Here is a 19,947-nt window from a genome sequence, read left to right as displayed (position 1 = left end):
AGTCAGGAAACAGCCCACAAGTTTAATGTCCCTTTAAAATGTTTATGCTTTATTACAGAATAACCACGTGCATGGACAGCCATATACAGGCCCGGCAGCACATCATATGAACAACCCTCAGCGAACTGGCCAACGAGCACAAGAAAATTATGAAGGCAGTGAAGAAGTTTCCCCGCCTCAGACAAAAGATTAGTGAAATGCACATAATCAATTAACTTGCTCCATCAAGACTGTGCACCCAGGCCTTACAGTCCAACCTTTCTCTGTGTCTGGCTAATATTTAAAACTAGAAAAACTATTCCTAATCAACATGGAGTGGAGAGTCTATTCACTGTCTTATCTGCAGAAAATTGCTGTCAATATATAACCCGCCTGCAGTGGAAAGTGTATAGTGTTTTGTAATAAATGGCCTGATGCTAATGTGTAAATGGCAAAGGTGTATATAGTATATTAATGTTTGACTGTTAATTCTTGAGCAAGAAACATTTTTTTTGTCTTGATGAGACTCACAGATCTACAAAAACAAAAAAATAATTTCTTGATATATCTGCTGCGCTCTGCAACCAGTGTTGCCTGCCTCATGGCAGTCGGATCAACTCCTTTACAAAAAAGCCTATCCATGTCAACCACAAAAATAGTTTCATGTTAATTCTTTGCCACTGGAGTCGATTTTACTATGAGCAACGTAATGGCTGGTAACCTTTTAAATATTTGGTTGATGTGGAAAATTGGTGATGTAACATTGTTTCTAGATCTTTTTTCATTGCCTTTTTCATTCTGGTATTAGGTTAATCACTTTGAAGCTATAGTTATGCTGTAACATTTAGCATGGCTTCACACCAAGTTAGTGTAGCCAATGAGGGGGAAAAAAAACCGTGACAGCAGTTGTCCCAATGTGACAACTGTATTGCTCAGAACTTTTTCTTCTTACACCTAGACTATAAAATGGGGAGGGAAAATGTGACAAACAAGTGGTTTTCAGTTTCACATATGTTCCTCACATCTGATGTTTGACAGTTCTGTCTCTGGGTGGGATGAAGAACACTTAGTTTTCAGTAATAGGAATTTAAAAGATTTAAAACAAATATGCAAAAATTTGCTATGCCAGGATGCCTGGAGCATAATAGACTGTATTTGGTGTGCTTGTTTTGTTTCTTTGGTAGAGCTTATTAGATAAACTTCTAACACTTTCCTTCTACTGCATCCCAGTGAAGTGGAAGTCAACAAAATCACACAGTACTTGTGAGTGCCACTGCACCAAGTTAACTTGCTGGTTTTCTGCTCGTTCACAGTTCTACTTGAAAGCGAGAATTGTCTTAGCTCTTTATCCATTATACAGGAAATCTTAACATTAGAAGCAGGGTTTAATTATAAAAGAAACTACTGGTTACTCAAATACAATTCTGAGGTATCTCTATTCCAGAATAAACATTTGTTTAAAGACTTAAAGAAACGCATCAGTAAATACTGTATTTAAATGAAAATTGGTAACTTGAATGTGTGTAATTTTTTTTGGAACCTGTCTAAAAACCAAATACCCCTGCAAAACAGATACAGCCCACCCTATACTATTTAAATATTTTGCTGTTTTATTTTATAGAAATTATTTTGCTGAATTCACAAATAGAATTTGATTTAAGAAGAATGTTTTGTCCTGTGGTGTGTGTTGTTTTTGGGGTTTTTTTAATGGACTGCACAGAAAGGTGAATTCTGTGCAATGGCACTATGCTGAATTCTGGAACAACAGTCACATTGAGATTCTGTGCACAAAAAAAATTGGCCCTTAAGAATAAAATAATCAGGACAATTACACTGTAAAAGTTTCTTAATGTGATTTATCTTGTACTTTTTGTATGTTTTTTATATACATATATATATTTAATGAGCACAAGCTTGATGGTGTTTTTTACAAATGAGTTGATAGAAACAAAGCTGCTTATCAAATTAAAGGTCTGTAGTTTTGAAATGAACAAAGGAAAATTCGGTCGCAAAAGCATTCTTATGCATTTAGTATAATAAGGAAGGGACGCAGAAGATTTTTGAATATACTGTGTAGCGATGATCACTTTTATGCTTCCATGTTTTTCCCTAGTGCTCAAGTTAATTCAGGTTTTTTCATAGTTTTTTAGTAATACCATTTTACCAGGATTTAGTAAATTTGGATAAAGTGTTCCCATTTATGTTTGGGAATGCTTGTTGGAGGTTTTAACTCAAAAATTCTACCCTGAGTACTCAAGTTGAAATAGTTCATATTTATTTGGACCAGTAATTGTTAAACAAGCTATCTCAGAGGCAATTATTACGTATTTTTTACTATATAGGTAAAATCTATAATGTGCTAGTTCAGCCTTGCCAAATGTGTTTGCTTTTAATAGTGCAATGGTTGTAGAGACATGTCAAACCTGTGACACTTTAAGGCTGTGACTCTCTTCAGTCAAACACACCCCTGTCCCTGAATTGAGAATGACTGCAGTGGCAGTTGCTTTTCAGGCGGCAAATTGAGAATATTGTGCATCTTTGTGACTTTGAAGAAGGGTAGCCTGTATTGTTTGTTGCAGCTGCTGCTTTTAAACAGATCGCTACAGTAAAAGGTGCAATGTTTTTCTTCACTCTGGGCAAAACAATTTTGGATTGTAATTAACAAATACTGTACAAGCAAAATGTTTCTTATGCATGTTACTGTCACAGCATTTTGGCAGTGGTCATTTTCAGGCGATACACAGTACCTCATTGTTGATGGCACACTTTTCAAAATGGTAGTCCTCAAAGTGCCTAAAGATTTAATTCCCCCATCACTAATTTCAGTCCAGTTTTCTTTTTAGAACAGTTACTAGGGAATCTCTGGTCTTCCATAAAATGAGCCAATAAATAGTAAAGCAATTATTCATGTTCCTGACAATGTAACATCAACGATATAGAAACTGAAAATTCATAGGTGATGTTATATGGTGGTTAATGTGTAGTTTGACCTAGGGGAAAATCCGTAACCTTACTACGCAGAATTTCTCCCTCTTGTACATTTGGATTGTGGTTGTTTAGTGACTAAAATCAGCTTTTAACACTGCTACTGTTAGTGTTAAAAAACCAGTACAGCCATATATAAAAAGAATTCAGTTACTATTTGAGTATCAGTGAATGTACTAAGTTTGGTCACAAAGTTGGTCACCTACACCTGTGTTATCCCATTGACAACAATGAGATTGCACAGAGCTCAGTCAAAGCTTATTTGCCATGCAGAACCTGATTTTGTGGTGATGCACAAGCAGAAAAGGACTCTGCTTGACTTTTTCAAATTATTTTCCCTGCTAACTACCCACTCTGAAAATTTAAGTTCTCTATTTTTAAAGCTAGTGTATCTTGCTGAAATTGAGCCAGAAAGAAATGAAATTCCGCAATGACATTTAATTTTTTTTTTTTGGAGTGAAACTTCACTTTAGACGACATGAGAAAATGGTGTTGTGGTAATTGCTATTATGCCTTCTCAGCCACTTCGTTGTGCCTAGCTTGTGTGTTTTATCATACATATCATGAAAAAGCACTTATGGTTCCAAAACTTTCTATATATTTCCTAAGTTCCAGGAGAGAATGAGATTAGCCATTCTGCCAAAGCTAAAATGGGCAAAAATTGGCTGCTGCAGCAATTTACTTCATTTTTGGTTTCAATAAATTTTGTCTACCTCTGAGTCTTTTGCCAGAAATGAATAGGCTGATAAGCTATGTCAAGGCAAAGTGGCTCAACATTTTTGTCGGCATGTGTTTCAGTTACTAGGCATTGCAGTGAGGCTTTCAGTGCAATGAATTTAACTTCAAATGAAAGTTAAAGACTAGCTATATAAAGTAGAGGAAGAAGTGACATGTTAGGAAGTCTGCAGAGTAACCAATTAAGTGTTTAAATATCTTAGTTAAACCTTATTAGTCCACACTTGCAAATCCACTTTGAAAGCAAATTCACCCCTGTGGTGAAAGACACACACCTTAATTTTTGGGAGGGTGAGATGCTGATGCTGACCTCGCATTTCTTAAGACAGGTGTGGGAGTTTCCCATTTGTGGCCCTGCTCCAGCACAGTGTAATCAGGACAAGAGTAATTTTGGCTCCCTGTCTTCTTACCTCCTGTGCTCTCTGTCATGTCCATGATAGCACTTTTCTCACAGCCATGAGGTCTTGGGAATAAAGTCTAAACCTGCCTTCTGTCTAGAGCAAGACGAGGCTTTTCTGGGGGAGAAGTCGGGACTGTCTTGTAAATACTGCGTGCTGCACAGTGGTACTACACAGAAAGCATGGTGAAAGAAACCCAGCTACATCCTTCTGCATGATTTCTGTTCCTCTTGCAAGTGGTCTCATGAGGAAGACGACAGCAAACAGCTCTTCAAAGCTCAGTGCATTTTCTTTCTGGCTTGCAGCTAGAATCAGTCTACAGTAGTGCAGTAAAGATCACTGTGCAGCAGCAGCACAAGCAACGTGCCCTATATATGCCCTCCATACTGTTCCAGGATGTTCATTATACCTTCCTCCTTTTGGTCTTTGGGGATTGTCACGTTAGTACATTCGTTTACACTGAGATTTGCCCTCTGTTACAGACTAGACAGCTCTACTGCACTAGAAGGGCTTTAACCCAGTCTGAGCACTGTCACTTTTTACACTATGTAACTTCGTAAGGTTCATACTATAAATGTCCTTTTATTTCTAAGGTATACAAATTTCCCTTGGACTAACTACTTTAAAAGGTCAAATAGCCATTCTTTTGTCCTTTTTTACAAGAGCATGTGTTCAGTCCTGCCCCTGTAGTGCCTGTTACGGTAGGCTGTTCACAGAAGTGTGTTGACATGGATTTCAGCACTTAAATTCAGAGATCCTCATCCTGTAATCTCATTTTCCAATGCAAGCTGTGGTGGATCCATGGATTTCAATGGCATTTGTATGAGTCCTGTTGATTTCAGCATCATAAGAGTTGAAGTTGGTGATGTGTTGCAGGGATCAAGCCAGATAAGTCAGCAGATAGCACAAAAGGCGGCGATCTTACTTGCTTTATTTACACTTGCAGACAGTGAAATCAAAACAAGCACAGGAGAACCAGTTTCTGAAGGAGAAGAACACTCTCCTGAGTAAGGGCTAACTCTTCATCATATTTTAAATAGCCAACTCTATTTTTTAGCTTTAGAATTCCTTAAAGCCACTTTTTGATAATAAAATTGACCTAAAGGCTGTTTCCGTAAAAGAATTTCCATATAGCCTTAATTAAATTACATCAGCACAATTCTGGAATGACAGTGTCATGCTTCAATGGTCAAAATAATGTGCAAATGTCATCTAGTTTTTAACAATGAGCTAACATTTAAACAATGAAAATAAGAGAAAAAAGGAAAACAGGTTCTATGAATTCATCCAAAATCTAACCATAGAAAAACATCCAGTGCAGGAAAACAAGACCATTCCCTTCTTTTCTGTCTCTCTACTATTTTAAATGTCTGATAATGTTGATTTTTATTCTCAATTTACAACTGCTATTCCAGTAACTTGGTTTGTATTGCCCTAAGCAGTGCCAGCGGCACAGTTTGCAGCTCCCTGATGCATTTGCAGTTATGTCCCCTTTAGTCCTTGCCGGAGCAAAATCTTTAAATGTTTGTTTTTCCCATATAAGCCAGTTCCCTATTCTGCATTTCCATTTTCATTGTCATGATGTGCTGTTTCTGTTTTCATACAATGACTGGGTCTGGATGAATGCTTTCCAAGTGTGATTTCACCTGAGCCATTAAGCGAGCAGTTATGTTCCTTTTCCGTAATGATACCTCTGTGGATGCAGCTTTTAAAGGTATTGGCCTTTTTTGTAGCTTTATTTATTGAAATGCTGCTCAGTTCTTGTCCATCACTCCTAAATGCCTGTCCATCATTTCTTATGATTCTTTCTTACCAAGTTTCTCACTCTGGATTGCCAGGATCATTTTCTATTTAATATTTCTGTGTTTTTGTGGAATCGAATCCCTTCACTTGCCGTGATGTTTTTTACCTCCTTTTCTAGCTACGCCTGCTGTTTTGCTGTTAGCTGCTGCAAAAGAACCATGTTTGCCAGGCAGCCTGGCTCTCCAAACCAGAGTCTTTTACAGTGCAAGTAGCAGCAGCCACAGCCTTGGCGAGGTGGGCTTTGTCATCTCTTAAATCTTCTCAGAATTTATGCAGGATATGAAAGCTTCATGCTACTGATGGCAGTCTTGAATTCAAATAGCTTGTAGCTTACTGGTTTTTGTCTGGGGTTTTTTTTTTTTTGCTTCATTTTCTATCTTGAACAGTTAGTTTCTAGAGGTGAATAAAAATGGTAGGTCTCGCTGGAATCTACTTTGGAAAAGGAGGCTGACTGAAAACTTGGACGCTTCTTATTATACTTGATTGTATTTCAGTATCTGGTAGGTGCTTTAGAGTCCTCTAGAAACTCTTCTGGAAGCAAATTCAAAAGCTTAGAGTCATGAAGACTAGGTCTTCAAGATCTAATGATACTCACAAATGCTGTCCACTTGTCCGACTGCGTGGTTAAGAACAGGTGAAATAGCAGAAATGGAAATACTTCACTGAAGGGAGAGAGGCCATGCTATGCGAAATCCCTTGGGAACTGGAAATGCTGAGCGTGCTTTGCCCGGGCACACACCACTGGAAGCAGCTGAGCGTGAGCCCTCCCGGTGTGAACTCACCTGAAGCACAGGCTTCCCCAAGCACCGAAGAATTGATTTCCAGCAGGAGGCTGATTAAGTAGCATATAAAACACTTTCTATTATTTTTCTTCTCTAAAATCTCTACCGAGTTGAATCCTCTGAGCAAATAAAGACAGGGAGCGGGCTGAGCGAGAGGCTTCGCAAGCTTGTTCTGTTAATACTTCTACCTCTTGACGTTCATTGCCGAGCCACCGCAGGCTGACAGGCTGGTAAGTGGCTTTAGCAGCCTGGCAGTTTCTTCTGGGTCAGGCCGAGACGGGGGCAGAAATAACGGGGTCAGGCCGTCTGCTGGGCAGGGACAGGGCCGTCCCTGCCTCCCCTCGGGATGTGTGAAGGCATTTGAAACTTGACTCCCAGAGTAGGTAGGTGTGTTTGCATCAACATGAAGGAACTGGCGTTTTTCAGGTGGCACCAGGTGGACTCACAAACACTTCTACTCAGTCTCTCATGCTACCTCCTTACCCGTGTGAAGTAGCATGAAATCCTTTCGCAACTGATGCTGTTGAAATAACGCAACTGCGGGGAGGTATGTCGGTGTCTAGCTATGTTGGTATGGTGAGGGGTTAGAAAGGGAGGGATGTCAGAATGTGAAAAGTATTCTGCAGATCAACCCAGGTGTTTTTCTAGAAAGAAATGTTTCCGATTGCTACCGTGGTTGTGTGTAAGACTGAAATGCTGAAAGAGAACTGTGTAACCCTGCCACTCCGAGTCTGAGAGAGACCTGGCACTGGCTTTCTGAACACTTCTGCAACCTGAACCAAAAAACGGCTATGGGAATGTAGACTTACCATATAGCTGTGGAAGAAAACTTCAATCGTGTCACTTCTCTCGGTCTTCAGAGCAGTCAACATGATTTTGATGTAGGTTTTAGATTATGTATATATAAATCTGATTGAAGTACCAACAGCAAACCATAAATAAAATGTGGACTTAACTGAAGAATGGGCTAGTGGAGGACTCTTGTGTTGAATTTATTAAAATACAATATAACAAAGTTGTTGATGGAAGAAACTCGCTGTGACGAAGACAGGGAAATAAAGCTGGGGTGTCCTCAACTCGGGAAAGTAGCCAGGTTCACTGTTGCCTTTGAATCTATTATAGCACATAAGGACGGACTCGATTACACTGTAGTGGCTGGAGAAGAGATGGCTGCATGGGAACGTTCCTGGGGGTCACTCCTTGATGCCTGCTGAGGGCCAAAGGCTTCTGTAAATCGCACTTCCCTCTCCTCAGTACCGCGTGGTTATTCCAGGGACAGGTGTCCTTTCACGTTCCTGGTTGTCGAAAGCCGACGCAGGCTGCTGGATAGCTGCTGTTGCCCCTGCGTTTCCCTAACCTGACAGTTGCCCGGTTGCTTTGCTCTAGCGGAGCAAGGGCCGTCACCTAAAATGATGTTGGAGTGTAATGGAGAGCTAATGGAAACTTCTGGCTGGCTCTTGGCACTGGCTTTGAAGACATGTAAATGAAAATACAAAACAATGGCAAATTACTGGGAATTTGTAGTACTAACATTAAATAAAAAACAATTTTAAACAAGACATCTGTGGAAGCAGGTAACACCCGAGTTTATCGTAGCTCTGTTCAGTTGATGTAACCCATCTGAGTGGACGTGCGTGTGAATTCTCTGGACGTCGACACGTTAGCAAAAATAAGAATTCAGGATAAATTTTGGATGTATCCCAATAGTTCATTGCCGGTTGGGGGGGTTGCTATAAAGTGGGAGAAGAGAGCTTTTCATGAAGACAGCAAAAACGTAAAGTGATTCCCACGAATATGTTCTGTTCTCACGTTTCTCTCTGAGAATTCATTAATGCTACAGCACAAAACCAGCCAATTTTTAATTTAACTTCTGTGGACACTGTGAAATACGTAATGCGTTATGGATCACCCGACTCCCTGAAACCTTTTAGAATTTGGGCTCCTGTTGTTTTTACATTAGCTGAAAATAGGGCCCGAAGCGTTTCTCCTGGTTTTGACCCTTGCTCACCTGGTAACTTCAACATAACAAAGTCAGCATTATGATTTTGTTGCTAAAGCTTGTTTCCCTTTTTTCTTTTTGCAAAACCTCTCTGGATGGATTTGCTTTGACCTTTTTCTACCTTACATGGTTTCCTTGCATCTCCCTTTGTATTTCCTCCCTCCCTGCACTGGTGTGTAGCAGGCTGTGGATCTCCAGAAACGCACCCCCCTTCCGATGTATCAAGGGCGGGCAGTTAGTTTGAGGGCGTCCCGGTAGGACCGGGAGATGGTGGTGTGGAAAGTGCTGAGAAGTGAGCCTTGCCCATCTCTGGATGAAGTCTTTCTTCTGCTCCGTGGGTCTCGGCGCAAGTTAGAATTGCGTGCTGACTGTGCAACAGCCGTCGGGCTGCTGAGGTAACGGTGGAGCAGTAGATCGGAAAGGGATAATAACATTAATGAGGGCGCTATATTACGATGAAAGAATTTGTGATGCACGTCCATGCTTAGGACTTGATGTTTCACAATACACCCTTAAGAAAGTATAAAGAAAATGCTGTTTGGTTTTTCAGTACATGGAAATTTGAAGCCCCTCTAAAGGAAGACTTTTTAGTGCTTCACTCATATGTATCTTTTGTTTTTATCTTTTTTTTTTTCTTTTAGCAAACAAAGCCTTATCCTGGAAATAACCACTGAAATTCCTGCATAAACACTTAACAACTTTCTTTAAAACAGAGTTTGCTTCATTTCAAGATTTCTGATGTCCTTGTAGCCATGCTAATCTTTATGGGAGATTTCTTTTATTACTATTTTAATAATAAGCATGGCTGTAGTTTCTGAAATTTGACTATACGTATAGTAGCTCATGTCCTCTGTGCTGGGAATTGAGACACTCATCCATGAAGTAAGTATCCTGAATATAAACTATATAAGCAAATCAGCTGTGTAGTCTATCACACTGATAAGAACAGCTAGTTTGAGCAAGAGGTTCCTGAATATGATATACATTTAAAATATAATTACTAAGAGTGAATATAAAAACATACGATGAGTGATGAGTGTAGGAGAAGCACAAGACCACGCAAGGATGCCATTTGTTTTCTATTGAACATGGTTTGCGTTTATTTTGCTAACTTATATACAAAAGCGTTTTTGTATTAAGGCTTCTTCAGTGAAGCTAGGAGCTCAGAAGTCCGTCCACTTCACCACCAGGTTAGCAGTTGTCTTTCCTGCTGCCTGTGGTCAGCAACTTCTCAACAGAAAGGGGGGTTTAGAGCCGGGAGAGGAGGGACCACGTGAAGATGAGCATGGCTGCTGGGAGGAACCGGTGCCTTGTGCAGACACAGGGGAAGGGGGCAGAAGGGGGATGCTCGAGCTTTCAGTTCTTCCATTGGCATTTTCTGGCTTTAGCGGTACCCGAGCTGTGTAACAGTGGAGCGCAGCAGACGTCCGAGTACTGCGCGATGGAGGTGACACCAACCAAGGCGGGAAAAAAGGGGGGCTATTTCCAGTCGGTTTACTTCACTGGATGGTAAATCTCTCGCCTGTGAATCCCAGGACCAGCCATAGATCATGGTTAAATACACCAGGTCATGGTGACAAAATGCCCTTGATCTATCAATTGTCTGAATACCGTCCCACTTGACACGGCCACGTTTGCACCACATTTTTATTGTTTGAAAGCAGTAAGTCTACACCGAGGATCTTGCCATCCAAGGTGGTACAGAAAGGCACCCTGTTCTTTGCAGTGTCCCTGTCTTGTTTAATTTCTAATTTCTACAGCGTAAATTCAGAAGGCGCTGCTGCCCTGCTCAGCTGAACCTCCTGCCTGCCACAGGTGGCTGACACTCCCTTCAGCCCACGCAAAGGCCAGCGACTGACATTAACTTCAGTCCCATTTTCATTTTCATTTTCCATTCAGTGCTTTCCAGATCCTCCCAGGCTGAAGTAAGCTCGTTAGTAACTCAACAGGGTATTTTTATGAGTGGGGTTTTTTTATTCTTTCCTTGTCACGTTGTTAGTTCTCTTTATTTCCCCTATCATGTAATCTGCTGGAGTTCACCCTCTATTCTACAGCTTGTCTTAAGTGCGACCTTCAGTTTGGAAAACATATTTCAGTTCATTGAAATTTTTCATTTTAGGTTGGCTTTAGAGCCTCTGATTTTTTAGTCATTCACTTTATTTAATTCCCTCTTCCCTCCCATTTCTTTTCATAAATTTGTAGCACCTGTGGGGCTAGTGCTGGGGGGAGTATTTTGCCTTGGAGAATGTTTGTCTTGTGCTGTGGTTGCTTGTTAATATCACTGTGGCTTTTTTAATTTAAGTTACATGTTACTGGACTTAAAATCTCTAGAGTAATTTCCCCTCGGAAAGAATTAAGTTCTGATATTGCTCTTCTGTATTTTGTCACCTCAGATCATTTGGCGGCCTGGCTGTAGGTACCCACTGTTTCACTAAGAAACTGCTCCTTTCACACCTCTCCATGGTGTGCCGAGGGGCTTGGCTCAACGCCAGCGAGGCTGAGGACTCCCGTGGGTGTCGGTGGCCTTTGTGCCACCTTCAGCACACTCGTGGTGCGGTTCCACCAGTGCGGGGGGGTTCCTCCAGCCTGATGCTCGCAATCGTAAGTTCTGCTCTGCATGTGCACACACGCGTGGGCCCCCCCCAATTTTTTTCAAGCACCGTCTTGCATAAAATTCCACCCCTGGCTTCATCTGCCCCTCCAGTTCAGTTTGCCCGAGTAGTCCTGTCCTACTGCTCTACTCCTACTGAAATGTGCATTGCCCCAGGGGCCACTTCATTACCATTCACGTGCTTAAAGCTTTCATGTGTGGACAGATGGACACCTTGGTCAACTGGCATAAACTCCCTGTTTAGCACGGTTATGGGGTAATGTTTGGAACATACGCCAGGATTTTTCACAACCCTGGCTTTCGTTTCCCGGTAGCCTTTCCAAAGGAGCAGTTAGAATGTGTTGCTTGCATTCAGGATGCAAACATCATTAAAGATAAGCCTCCAATCTGTAGCAAACTTTATAAGAAGAGACTGTGCTTTAGTAATAGTTACTCGCAAGAAGAGCAATTGTTCCTCGCTTTGGAGAATGGACTCAAATCTTCAAAATCCTCATACTACTGTGTGAATTTAAAGTGACATTTAGCACTGCATCCTGTATATTTACATAAAATGCGTTTGTAACTACCTTCAGCATTATGGTACTTATTTATTTCTGCACTTATTCCATACCTCTAGATTTAGTGCACCGATATTCCAGCTGTTGGCTGTGAACACCTGGCAGTCAGTGAGCTACCTGTCAGAGCCTGGGATCAGCAACAAAAGCAGCAGAAGTGTTGTCAGTAAGAATCTCCCCCTTCCCTAGAAAATATATGGAGTCAACAAATACAAGCGTGATTGCAAAGCATGGTTTCTGTGAGTCCTTTAGGTGCATTTAATGCAAATTGTTCTGGAAGTTCTTTGTACCAACAGCCTGGAAGCACGGATCTGGTCCCTTTCTTCAAGGTGTGTGGTTGGTTTTTTTAATCACCTTTTCCTCTCTAGACATGTGTGGCCAGCTACAGTATTATTTTTGCAGGTAGATACAGAAAATAACTTTTCCTCTTGCTTTGCATTCCACTGGATTCCTACCAATATAAGGTCATGCTCATACATGGAGGTGTGGCACGGGCATTTCAGGATCAGTGGCATTATTTTGATTGCTGTACATGAACTTCCCTGTACCTTAAGGGAGAGAATCTTTCGCTCTGAAGCGCAAACACATTTTTGCATTCCATGTATGTTCTTGTCATGTCTTCCAAAGGATCGTCACTACTATGTTTGGGAACATCCAGCCCTTAGCGCAATCCACGCCTGTTCTGGCAGCACTTCCAGCTATGCAGGAGTTAACACGACAGACTGAACGGTATGTAAAGGCAGTCTGCAAGTGAGCCAGTGTCACAGAACCTGGACCTGACCCCTTCCCTCTGCCACTGGCTCCCAGCAGCGGAGATACTGGCTGAAGCCAAGACAGCAGAGGAGGACTGGGCGCTGCGCTGGCGCCGCAGCAGGCGGGGACCACTTGCCCCGGGATGCCAGCCTGTGTTGCAGCAGCAGGCACATATGCCAGCGAGCCCCCGAGACCTGGCTAGCAGCCCACAGAGGGAGGCGTGCAAGGAGGGCGCGCTGCAACGCCGAGGCTTCAGCGGTGCAAGTCTCCGCCGAGATACCGAGCAAGCGGTGGCGCCACTACAGAGCCTCGGCACTGCGTGTCTCCAGCAAGAACAGGGGTGCTGCAGAACGCGAACAGGCGCCCTTGCTCTAGGCGTGCTCAGAAGTGAACTTGAGCTCCAGCTGCTTTGAGAGGTTTTTTTTTTTTTCCCCTCCTCCCAAGGCCAGTTCAGGAAGGCTGTGAATTAAGCCATTTTGCAATAAAACCCACAACTTTTGTCTCATTCCCCACCCCTCCAAAAAGCTGGCTTTTCACGGGATAGCTGTTCTTACGAGAATACAGCTTTGTGGTGTGAAGCATTAGTGCTATTACCTGTGTTTTTACAGTACCTAGGAATATCCAGCCATGAAAAGCTGGACCACCCTCTGCTGAACGGCCTGCAAAGGAGAGAATTTTGAAGCCGTTTGCCCTTTCCCAACACTGAAGAGTAAAGATGGCAGGTTGTGTGATACTTTGAACTTCTGAGTCCATGCTCGGATGGAAGTACCTTCAATTTGAAGCTTGATGGTTCAAAAAGGAGGTGCAAACTTGACAGTAACAGCAGCTGAAACACTTCCTCTGTAAGGAGTTCTACTACTCTCACAAGCTTTTTTCCCTCCAAAGAAACATAGCAGATGATAGATAGATAAAAATGGAAAACAATTACGTTAAAAGTCTATGAACTTAGAAAACTGAGCACCCTTTAACCATTTCAGCTAGATTCATAGGTTAAACCAGGTAACAAAGGGATTACGTGATCAGTCTGTAGTGCTTTGTCAGGCCTAAGCAACCACATGACGAGGCTGGTGTTGGCATCACACCTGGGCACAACAGCATCTACACCAGGTGTTACTCCAGCCTCTCGTACCAGCTTACAGACTGAAAGAACTCCTGCTCCTGAAGGTAGGGGGGAAAACCCTCATCTCCACTCAGAACTTCCCCTGTTGAAGTTGAGTATTACCCCTGTTTTAGCCACACTTTAGCAACAGATAGATAACTTGAACTTCACCAAGCTACATTTTAAAAATTTATTCTGTAAACTCCATACTGGGTCTTTAGTTCTCCTTTTCCTGCACAGTCTTTGTTCCACGCAGTCTACCCGTACGACGGGCAGCAATGAGACCAACTTTGCGCCCAGCAGGAGCATCTCTCCTGATGGTTGAAGGCTTGCCAATGTGCTGATGGTTACCACCACCAAAGGGATGTTCTACAGGCTGTGGAAAAGGAAAGCAAGTCGTCAATATAATTAACAACAGAAATGAGTAATGATGTTTAACAGCAATAAACTGATTTAAGGGAACAAAAAATTTAACTCTTTCATTTTTCATACAGTGCAGTAACTACCCAGTGCTGCTAACTACCCCAATTAAATGTGCAATTTCAGGGCAGTCTGTGAAGCTTTCTTTCCAGATACATGCCAGACTCTCCCTGTATCAAACAAATCCTTTCTAAACCATAAAAACGGAAAGCAAAAACACTGATTGAACATAGACTCACATTCATGGCCACACCACGGACACGTGGCCAGCAGTTTCTCTTCGCCTTGTATTTGTGATAGGCACGGCCAGCCTTCAGGATGGGCTTGTCAATACGACCTCCACCAGCAACAATTCCTGACAAACATTGCAGGAATGGTAACACGCAAATATAACAGACAAGAGTGCAAAAGAAAGTGTTTACGGACAAGACTAATTCCTAATAATATTCAAGTTTCTAAGAATAAGCTTCTAAAGACCAATCTCACGCAATCACGACTGTGTATTTTCTAGTATTTTCCAGCCAACACTAACAGTGAGATGAGACTCAAACTACTAGCTGCACATTAAGTGGTCTGCAAGGGGACACAGATTTTAATCACCATTTTTCAATCCATTCACACAGGATTGAGTTTAACACTTTCTAAAGCATTACCAGTTTCATTGCTAAAATTTCTTGGGTAACATTAACGACAGTTTTTCAACTAAAAAAAGTATGAATTGAAAGAGCTCTGGGGACTTTCAAGTCCTTTGAGGTTTAATACCTAGTTATTTCATCACTTATTTAGTCGATTTTACCAGAGTAACGGACCACAGATTATTCACTTTGGTGTCTTCTATTCAGAGGCAGGCAAGTTGTCACTTGCTGACTACGTACAGCAGCCATCTCAGCTGTCAGTCAAGGGTACAACAAACCTGGTAAAACCTCTGCTTCTTGACAATGGTATTTTCATTCCTTGTCAGACCTTCAGAATACTTCAGCAACTGATGACATCTACAGCGGCTAAGCACCTCCAGCACCACCCTATAGGCTGTCGCTCTATCAAAAGCGGGAAACCATCAATGCCATTTTCTGCAGAAGCTCTTCCCCAAGGACTGCAGATTTCACAGGCCGAGTGACTCCATTATAGCTTGAGGACAACCAGCATCTTTTCTTGGAGATAGGTCAAACTATCTCCAAGTTCAAGTTCCCCTTACCAAAAGTAATGCAGGCATAATACACAAGTTAGGCACCTGTGCACAGACTGTACCTGTGCACAATCCTGAGTCCAGCCTGTAAATTATGCTATTTTCTAGTATTGGGAACTGGGGCCCTGTTTGAAAGCTTGCTTAGCAGTATGTAAACTTAGTGACAAGACTAGTTCATAGTTGTCGCTCCTTACCAACAACAGCTCTGTTTGCAGAAGAAATCACTTTCTTGGAGCCAGAAGGCAGCTTCACTCTGGTTTTCTTTGTTTCAGGGTTATGAGAGATGACAGTGGCGTAGTTTCCAGAAGCACGGGCCAGCTTTCCGCGGTCACCAGGTTTCTCCTCAAGGCAGCACACGATGGTGCCTTCCGGCATGGTGCCAACGGGTAGAACATTGCCAATGTTCAGCTGAGCTGCAAAGAGCAATCCAAGCATCAACAGCTTCATTCAGGCTCCTGTACTTGAATTACAATTCTATTTAACGTGGGCCTCTGTGCACAGAAGGGCACCGCATGAATGCTTCAGGAGCAACAGGCAGGGGCACTTTTTATTGTTTGACTCGAGATGCTAGTTTCACATTCGGTGTAACAGAAAGGCAGGCAAAATGGGACTCTAGATAGAACAATCCAAACACTTGACAAGAACTGTGGTTAGTCTTGTTAATCAAAACAGGCTGCGTGAGGAGACCGCGATCTCCAAGAAAGAGATCTAGGTTTGCTTGAAGCTAGTGGAAGCTACTGCTTTGTGATGGCTTGCAACCGCACTTAAACATCCTGAACGTCACGTATTCAGACGACATCTGCTTTAGCCTTCTGAAACTGCCCAGGCAACGCACGTTCCATCTTAACTCACCTTTCTTGCCGCAGTAAACAAACTGACCAGTATGAATACCCTCAGCAGCAATGAACAGCTCGGTTCTTTTCTTAAACCTGTATGGGTCACGGAAGGCAATCTTGGCGAGGGGAGCGCCGCGGCCAGGATCATGAATGATGTCCTGTTGGAACGGAGATGTGCATTAGAATAGGATATAGCATTTGCCACAGGTTCTGCAGAAATCTAAGAACTAGAAAAACTGGAGATGATTACTACTGAGATAATTCTCACTAGTATCCCCCTTTCTCAGAGGGATCTCCATATCTCCTGACATGAATGAGCTGAAGACTCACATTTGCAAGAGTAAAACCTCATGCGTCTGTATCACAAAATAATGACTCTGGTTAAGTGTCCTGCTTGAAACTAATCATGTCTGAACTGTTTTATTCCTGACATTCTGCAGATATCAGATCTCTCCATACTAAGAAATTCACTCTCACTAGTTGCCCCATCACCTTTGGGCAGAGACAAAGTTGGACACAAGCAGCAATTTCTCCAAGTGTTCTCTTGGAATGAAAGTGTTTCTAACCTTCTGATACTGAAGTTATCTAAGTCCCTAAATGAGGAAGCACAGACTTGTTGTTTCTTTTTCTTTTGGAAGAGTACGTCAACTCTGTTCTTGAAGCACACTGAGATTCCAATACACAACCATCTATTTAGATTACATCTATGTGATTAACGCTCTTTAAGATGTGGCTATTTTCTAGGAAAACTCAGATTTTGTTGGTATCCAGTATTAATGGTTTTTTTGCTCTTTTCAACCCTGTTGGGCAAACCCCCCCATGTATTATATAAGTTTAAGTCAAAACTACCTACTTACTTTTTATCATCAAACTCAATTATGTGAATGTGAAAAAAGTTCTTTCTACAACCTGAAGATGACCTTGCTCTAAAGGGGTGAAGAGACAGCTAGATGCTCATGGCATCTAGCTAGGTACCCAGTACCACTGTTTGCAGACTAAGTCACTGACACCCAAAAAATACCTACAGCACACCTAAAACACTGTACCATACCCCAAATAAAAGTACTGCCTTGTCCCCAGTGCTCAGGACTAAGATGATGGATACTACTCAGTGTTTATAAAGATTGGTTTGTTTTTTTTTTTTAAAGATGCAATCAGCTATGTGGACAACTCTCCCCACCCACGTTTCTTGAGGTACTGGGAGTTACCTCATGAATACAGATATAGAAGCACGCTGATATTCCTATGTTAGCAAAGTTTTAACAGAAAATCGTACTGCTGCCTGCGTGCTGCCAGCTTCTTTATGTAAACGCTGTCATAAATGCAAAGTAGTTTAACGTTTCAAGGAACATGACTTACTTAACGAGACCTGAGAAGCCTGAATAAGGAACAGTCAGACGGCTTTCCGCGCGGCTGAGGGAACTTCAGATCCCTCACGCGGGCGCGGTGTGGCGGGACGCGTGCCTCAGGGCCCGGGGCACTCGACGACAAGGCCGCCGAGGGCCCTTCCCGCCGCGCACCCCTCCCGCGCGGCCCAGAGCGCCCGGGGACGGGCACCCGCCGCGGACCCCCGTCAGCCCCGCCGCCAAGGGCACTCGGGCAGCGCCGGCCCCAGTCCGTCCCTACCTTGACGATGCCCTTGATGTACCCGTGCCTCTCGGCGAAGTCGACGGCGCGGAGCTTGGCCGGTCCCTTCCTGTGCTTCACGTGGGCGCGGAAGACGGAGCCCGCGCCCTTCCTCTGGCCCCGGATCACGCGGCCCATGGCGCCCTGCGGGCAGAGGGCGGCGCGCCGCCGACGGCCGTTAGCGCCGCCGCGAGCGAGGGCACCCCTCCCCCGCAACCCCCGCAGCCGTTAACACCAGGCCGCGACCCCCCCGCGCGCAGCGGCGCGGCGCGGCCCGCCCCGCCCGAGGGGAGACGCGGGGCAGAGCCGGGGCAGAGCCGGGGCGGGCGGCGAAGGCGGCCGCACCTCCGGCGAGGGGCGGATGGCGGCGGATGGGGGTCGCGGCGGCCGCACTCCTACCTCCGCTCTGGCCTCGCTGGGAAAGAAGGAAGCGCCGACGTCACCGCGGCGCCAAGACCCTTCCGGCGCGGGGAGGGCAGGCGGCAGTCGCGCCGCCGTGACGTCACGCCGCGCCGCTGCCAGGCAGCCGAGCTCTCGCGGTTCCTGCGGAGGGGCAGGGCAGAGCGCGGGAGCCGCCCCGCCCCGCCAGTGACGTCAGGGCGGGGCAGGTGACGGGGGGGGAGAGCGCCCATGCGGGCTGCGCGTTCCCGGAGCCCTTAAGGCCCCGCCCGCCGCCCGCCGGGGCAGGCGGGTCCCCTCGGCCGGGCGGTTCGCGCCAGCCCCGGACTGAGGCGTCCTCGGTTCCCCCCAGGCCGACCCGGATTGACCCGGCGGGGCCGGCCGTGAGGCGGCCCGGCCCAGGGCGGCCGCGGCAACGGGGCGCCGTGCGGATTTGCCTGACCCGCCCGCCCAGGGAGCCCTGCTCGGGCCCTGCCGCTCTGCGGGCGTCCTCTCGGCCGCGGCAGAGAGGCCCCGTGGAGGCGGGGGGGTTGCTCCCCCACACACCCAACCAGCAGGCCCCGGTCGAGGCGAGAGCCCGGGGCCGTGGCCCGGCCCGCGGCAGGCCGACCGGCAAGGGCGGCTTCTCGGTAGCTTGTAAGGCCGTTTGACGCAGCTCTGGCGGGCTGGGGGGGAACTGCGGTCAAGGGTCTCGGAGTTCATTGCCCCACTTCCTTGGGGTTTTCTTGAGGCAATTGCTGTTTGAAAATGGGGAGGGCTGACAGCCTGTTGCCTGGACACCTCGCACAAATAGCCAAGTTCGCCGAGCCAAGAGCCATTCCCAAAATAAGCCGTCATGCCAAAACCTTTCTTAATTAGCTGGACTGAAGATGCTGTTTGCAGGAAGAGGCTCCTTGACTGATTGTATTTTTTTTAAGACTTCTGTACCGTGCAGTTCAACAGCTGCAGATTTCAGGCTAGGAAGTGACTGAAGATAAAAACCCTGGAGCTGCTTTCAGCTGCCTTTGCCAGATTTTTATCAATATTAATTAGGGCATAACTGAGAGAGACTGCAAAGCAGAGGTAATCGTCTTAGTATTCCTAATCAACTTGTGCTATGCCCTGGAAGGGGAAATGAAAAGTGCCTTAACTTCTTCAACAGTCCACTAGGTTTTCAGCATCAGAGGCCCTTCTTGCCGAAGAGGTCACTGCTGATGACCCAATTCACTAAAGGTGGACTATTTGACTTTAGATTGACTCGTTGGAAATTAGGAAAAGTTCATCAGTGTAGGCGCATATATGCAATTGTTCTCCTTGCCTTGAACTGAGAAGAATCTAAGCGTCCACAGTTTCTTGATAGATAAGCTTTCCCGTGTCAGTCTTCCCAGGACAAATGGAAGTCACCCCTCGTTGTGGGCAAAAAATCCTAATACTAAGGGCTCTGAGTCACCACCCTTGTCAGCTTCAGCCACCACAGGTAAAGACATTAGCACAGCTAGCCGTCCACTCTGCCCATCTGCTGGAGGTTACTGTCCCTCCAACAAACAGCCGGTGTGTCAGCTTCTCAGCCTGAGCCCCATTTGACATGTTACAGCTCGACGTGTTATGACAAACTGCCACTTACTTTGGTTTGCGTTGGTACGCTGAGTGTGAATATCTAGAGACTTTGATTTATGGTTCCTGTTGGCTTCAGTTGTGGGGGCAGGAGCGTTGATAGTTTTGGCTACTAAATCTGACAGGAGTCAGAGCCTTAAGGAACTGTCTGAATTTCCAAGTAATGCCCACCAGCAAATTACATTGATC

The 19,947-nt window shown here is 44.6% G+C and overlaps 2 protein-coding genes across 4 annotated transcripts in view; one reads left to right on the top strand and one right to left on the bottom strand.

The window, feature by feature from the left end:
- The window catches only part of USP9X (ubiquitin specific peptidase 9 X-linked), a 109,609-nt gene extending 107,964 nt beyond the window's left edge, over positions 1-1,645 (top strand). For all 3 annotated transcript variants that reach the window (XM_075173969.1, XM_075173963.1, XM_075173977.1), the window contains one exon: positions 59-1,645. In XM_075173969.1, coding sequence (XP_075030070.1) covers positions 59-193 — 135 coding nt within the window. In that variant the 3' untranslated portion in view covers positions 194-1,645. The remainder of the gene's footprint in view (positions 1-58) is intronic.
- Positions 1,646-13,874: 12,229 nt separating this feature from the next.
- Positions 13,875-18,274, bottom strand: RPL8 (ribosomal protein L8). Its single transcript, XM_075174020.1, has 6 exons — positions 18,166-18,274; positions 17,767-17,910; positions 16,157-16,298; positions 15,499-15,717; positions 14,358-14,473; positions 13,875-14,074 (listed from the first exon to the last, which is right to left on the bottom strand). Exons 2-6 carry the CDS (start codon positions 17,902-17,904, stop codon positions 13,916-13,918), a joined length of 774 nt encoding a protein of 257 aa, XP_075030121.1. The 5' UTR covers positions 17,905-17,910; positions 18,166-18,274; the 3' UTR covers positions 13,875-13,915.
- Positions 18,275-19,947: the final 1,673 nt, after the last annotated feature.

The sequence above is a fragment of the Calonectris borealis genome, chromosome 1 (assembly GCF_964195595.1).
Source record: "Calonectris borealis chromosome 1, bCalBor7.hap1.2, whole genome shotgun sequence".
Lineage (NCBI taxonomy): Eukaryota > Metazoa > Chordata > Aves > Procellariiformes > Procellariidae > Calonectris > Calonectris borealis.
The sequence above is the reverse complement of the archived record's forward strand: the minus strand, read 5'-3'. Positions and strand labels throughout refer to the sequence as shown.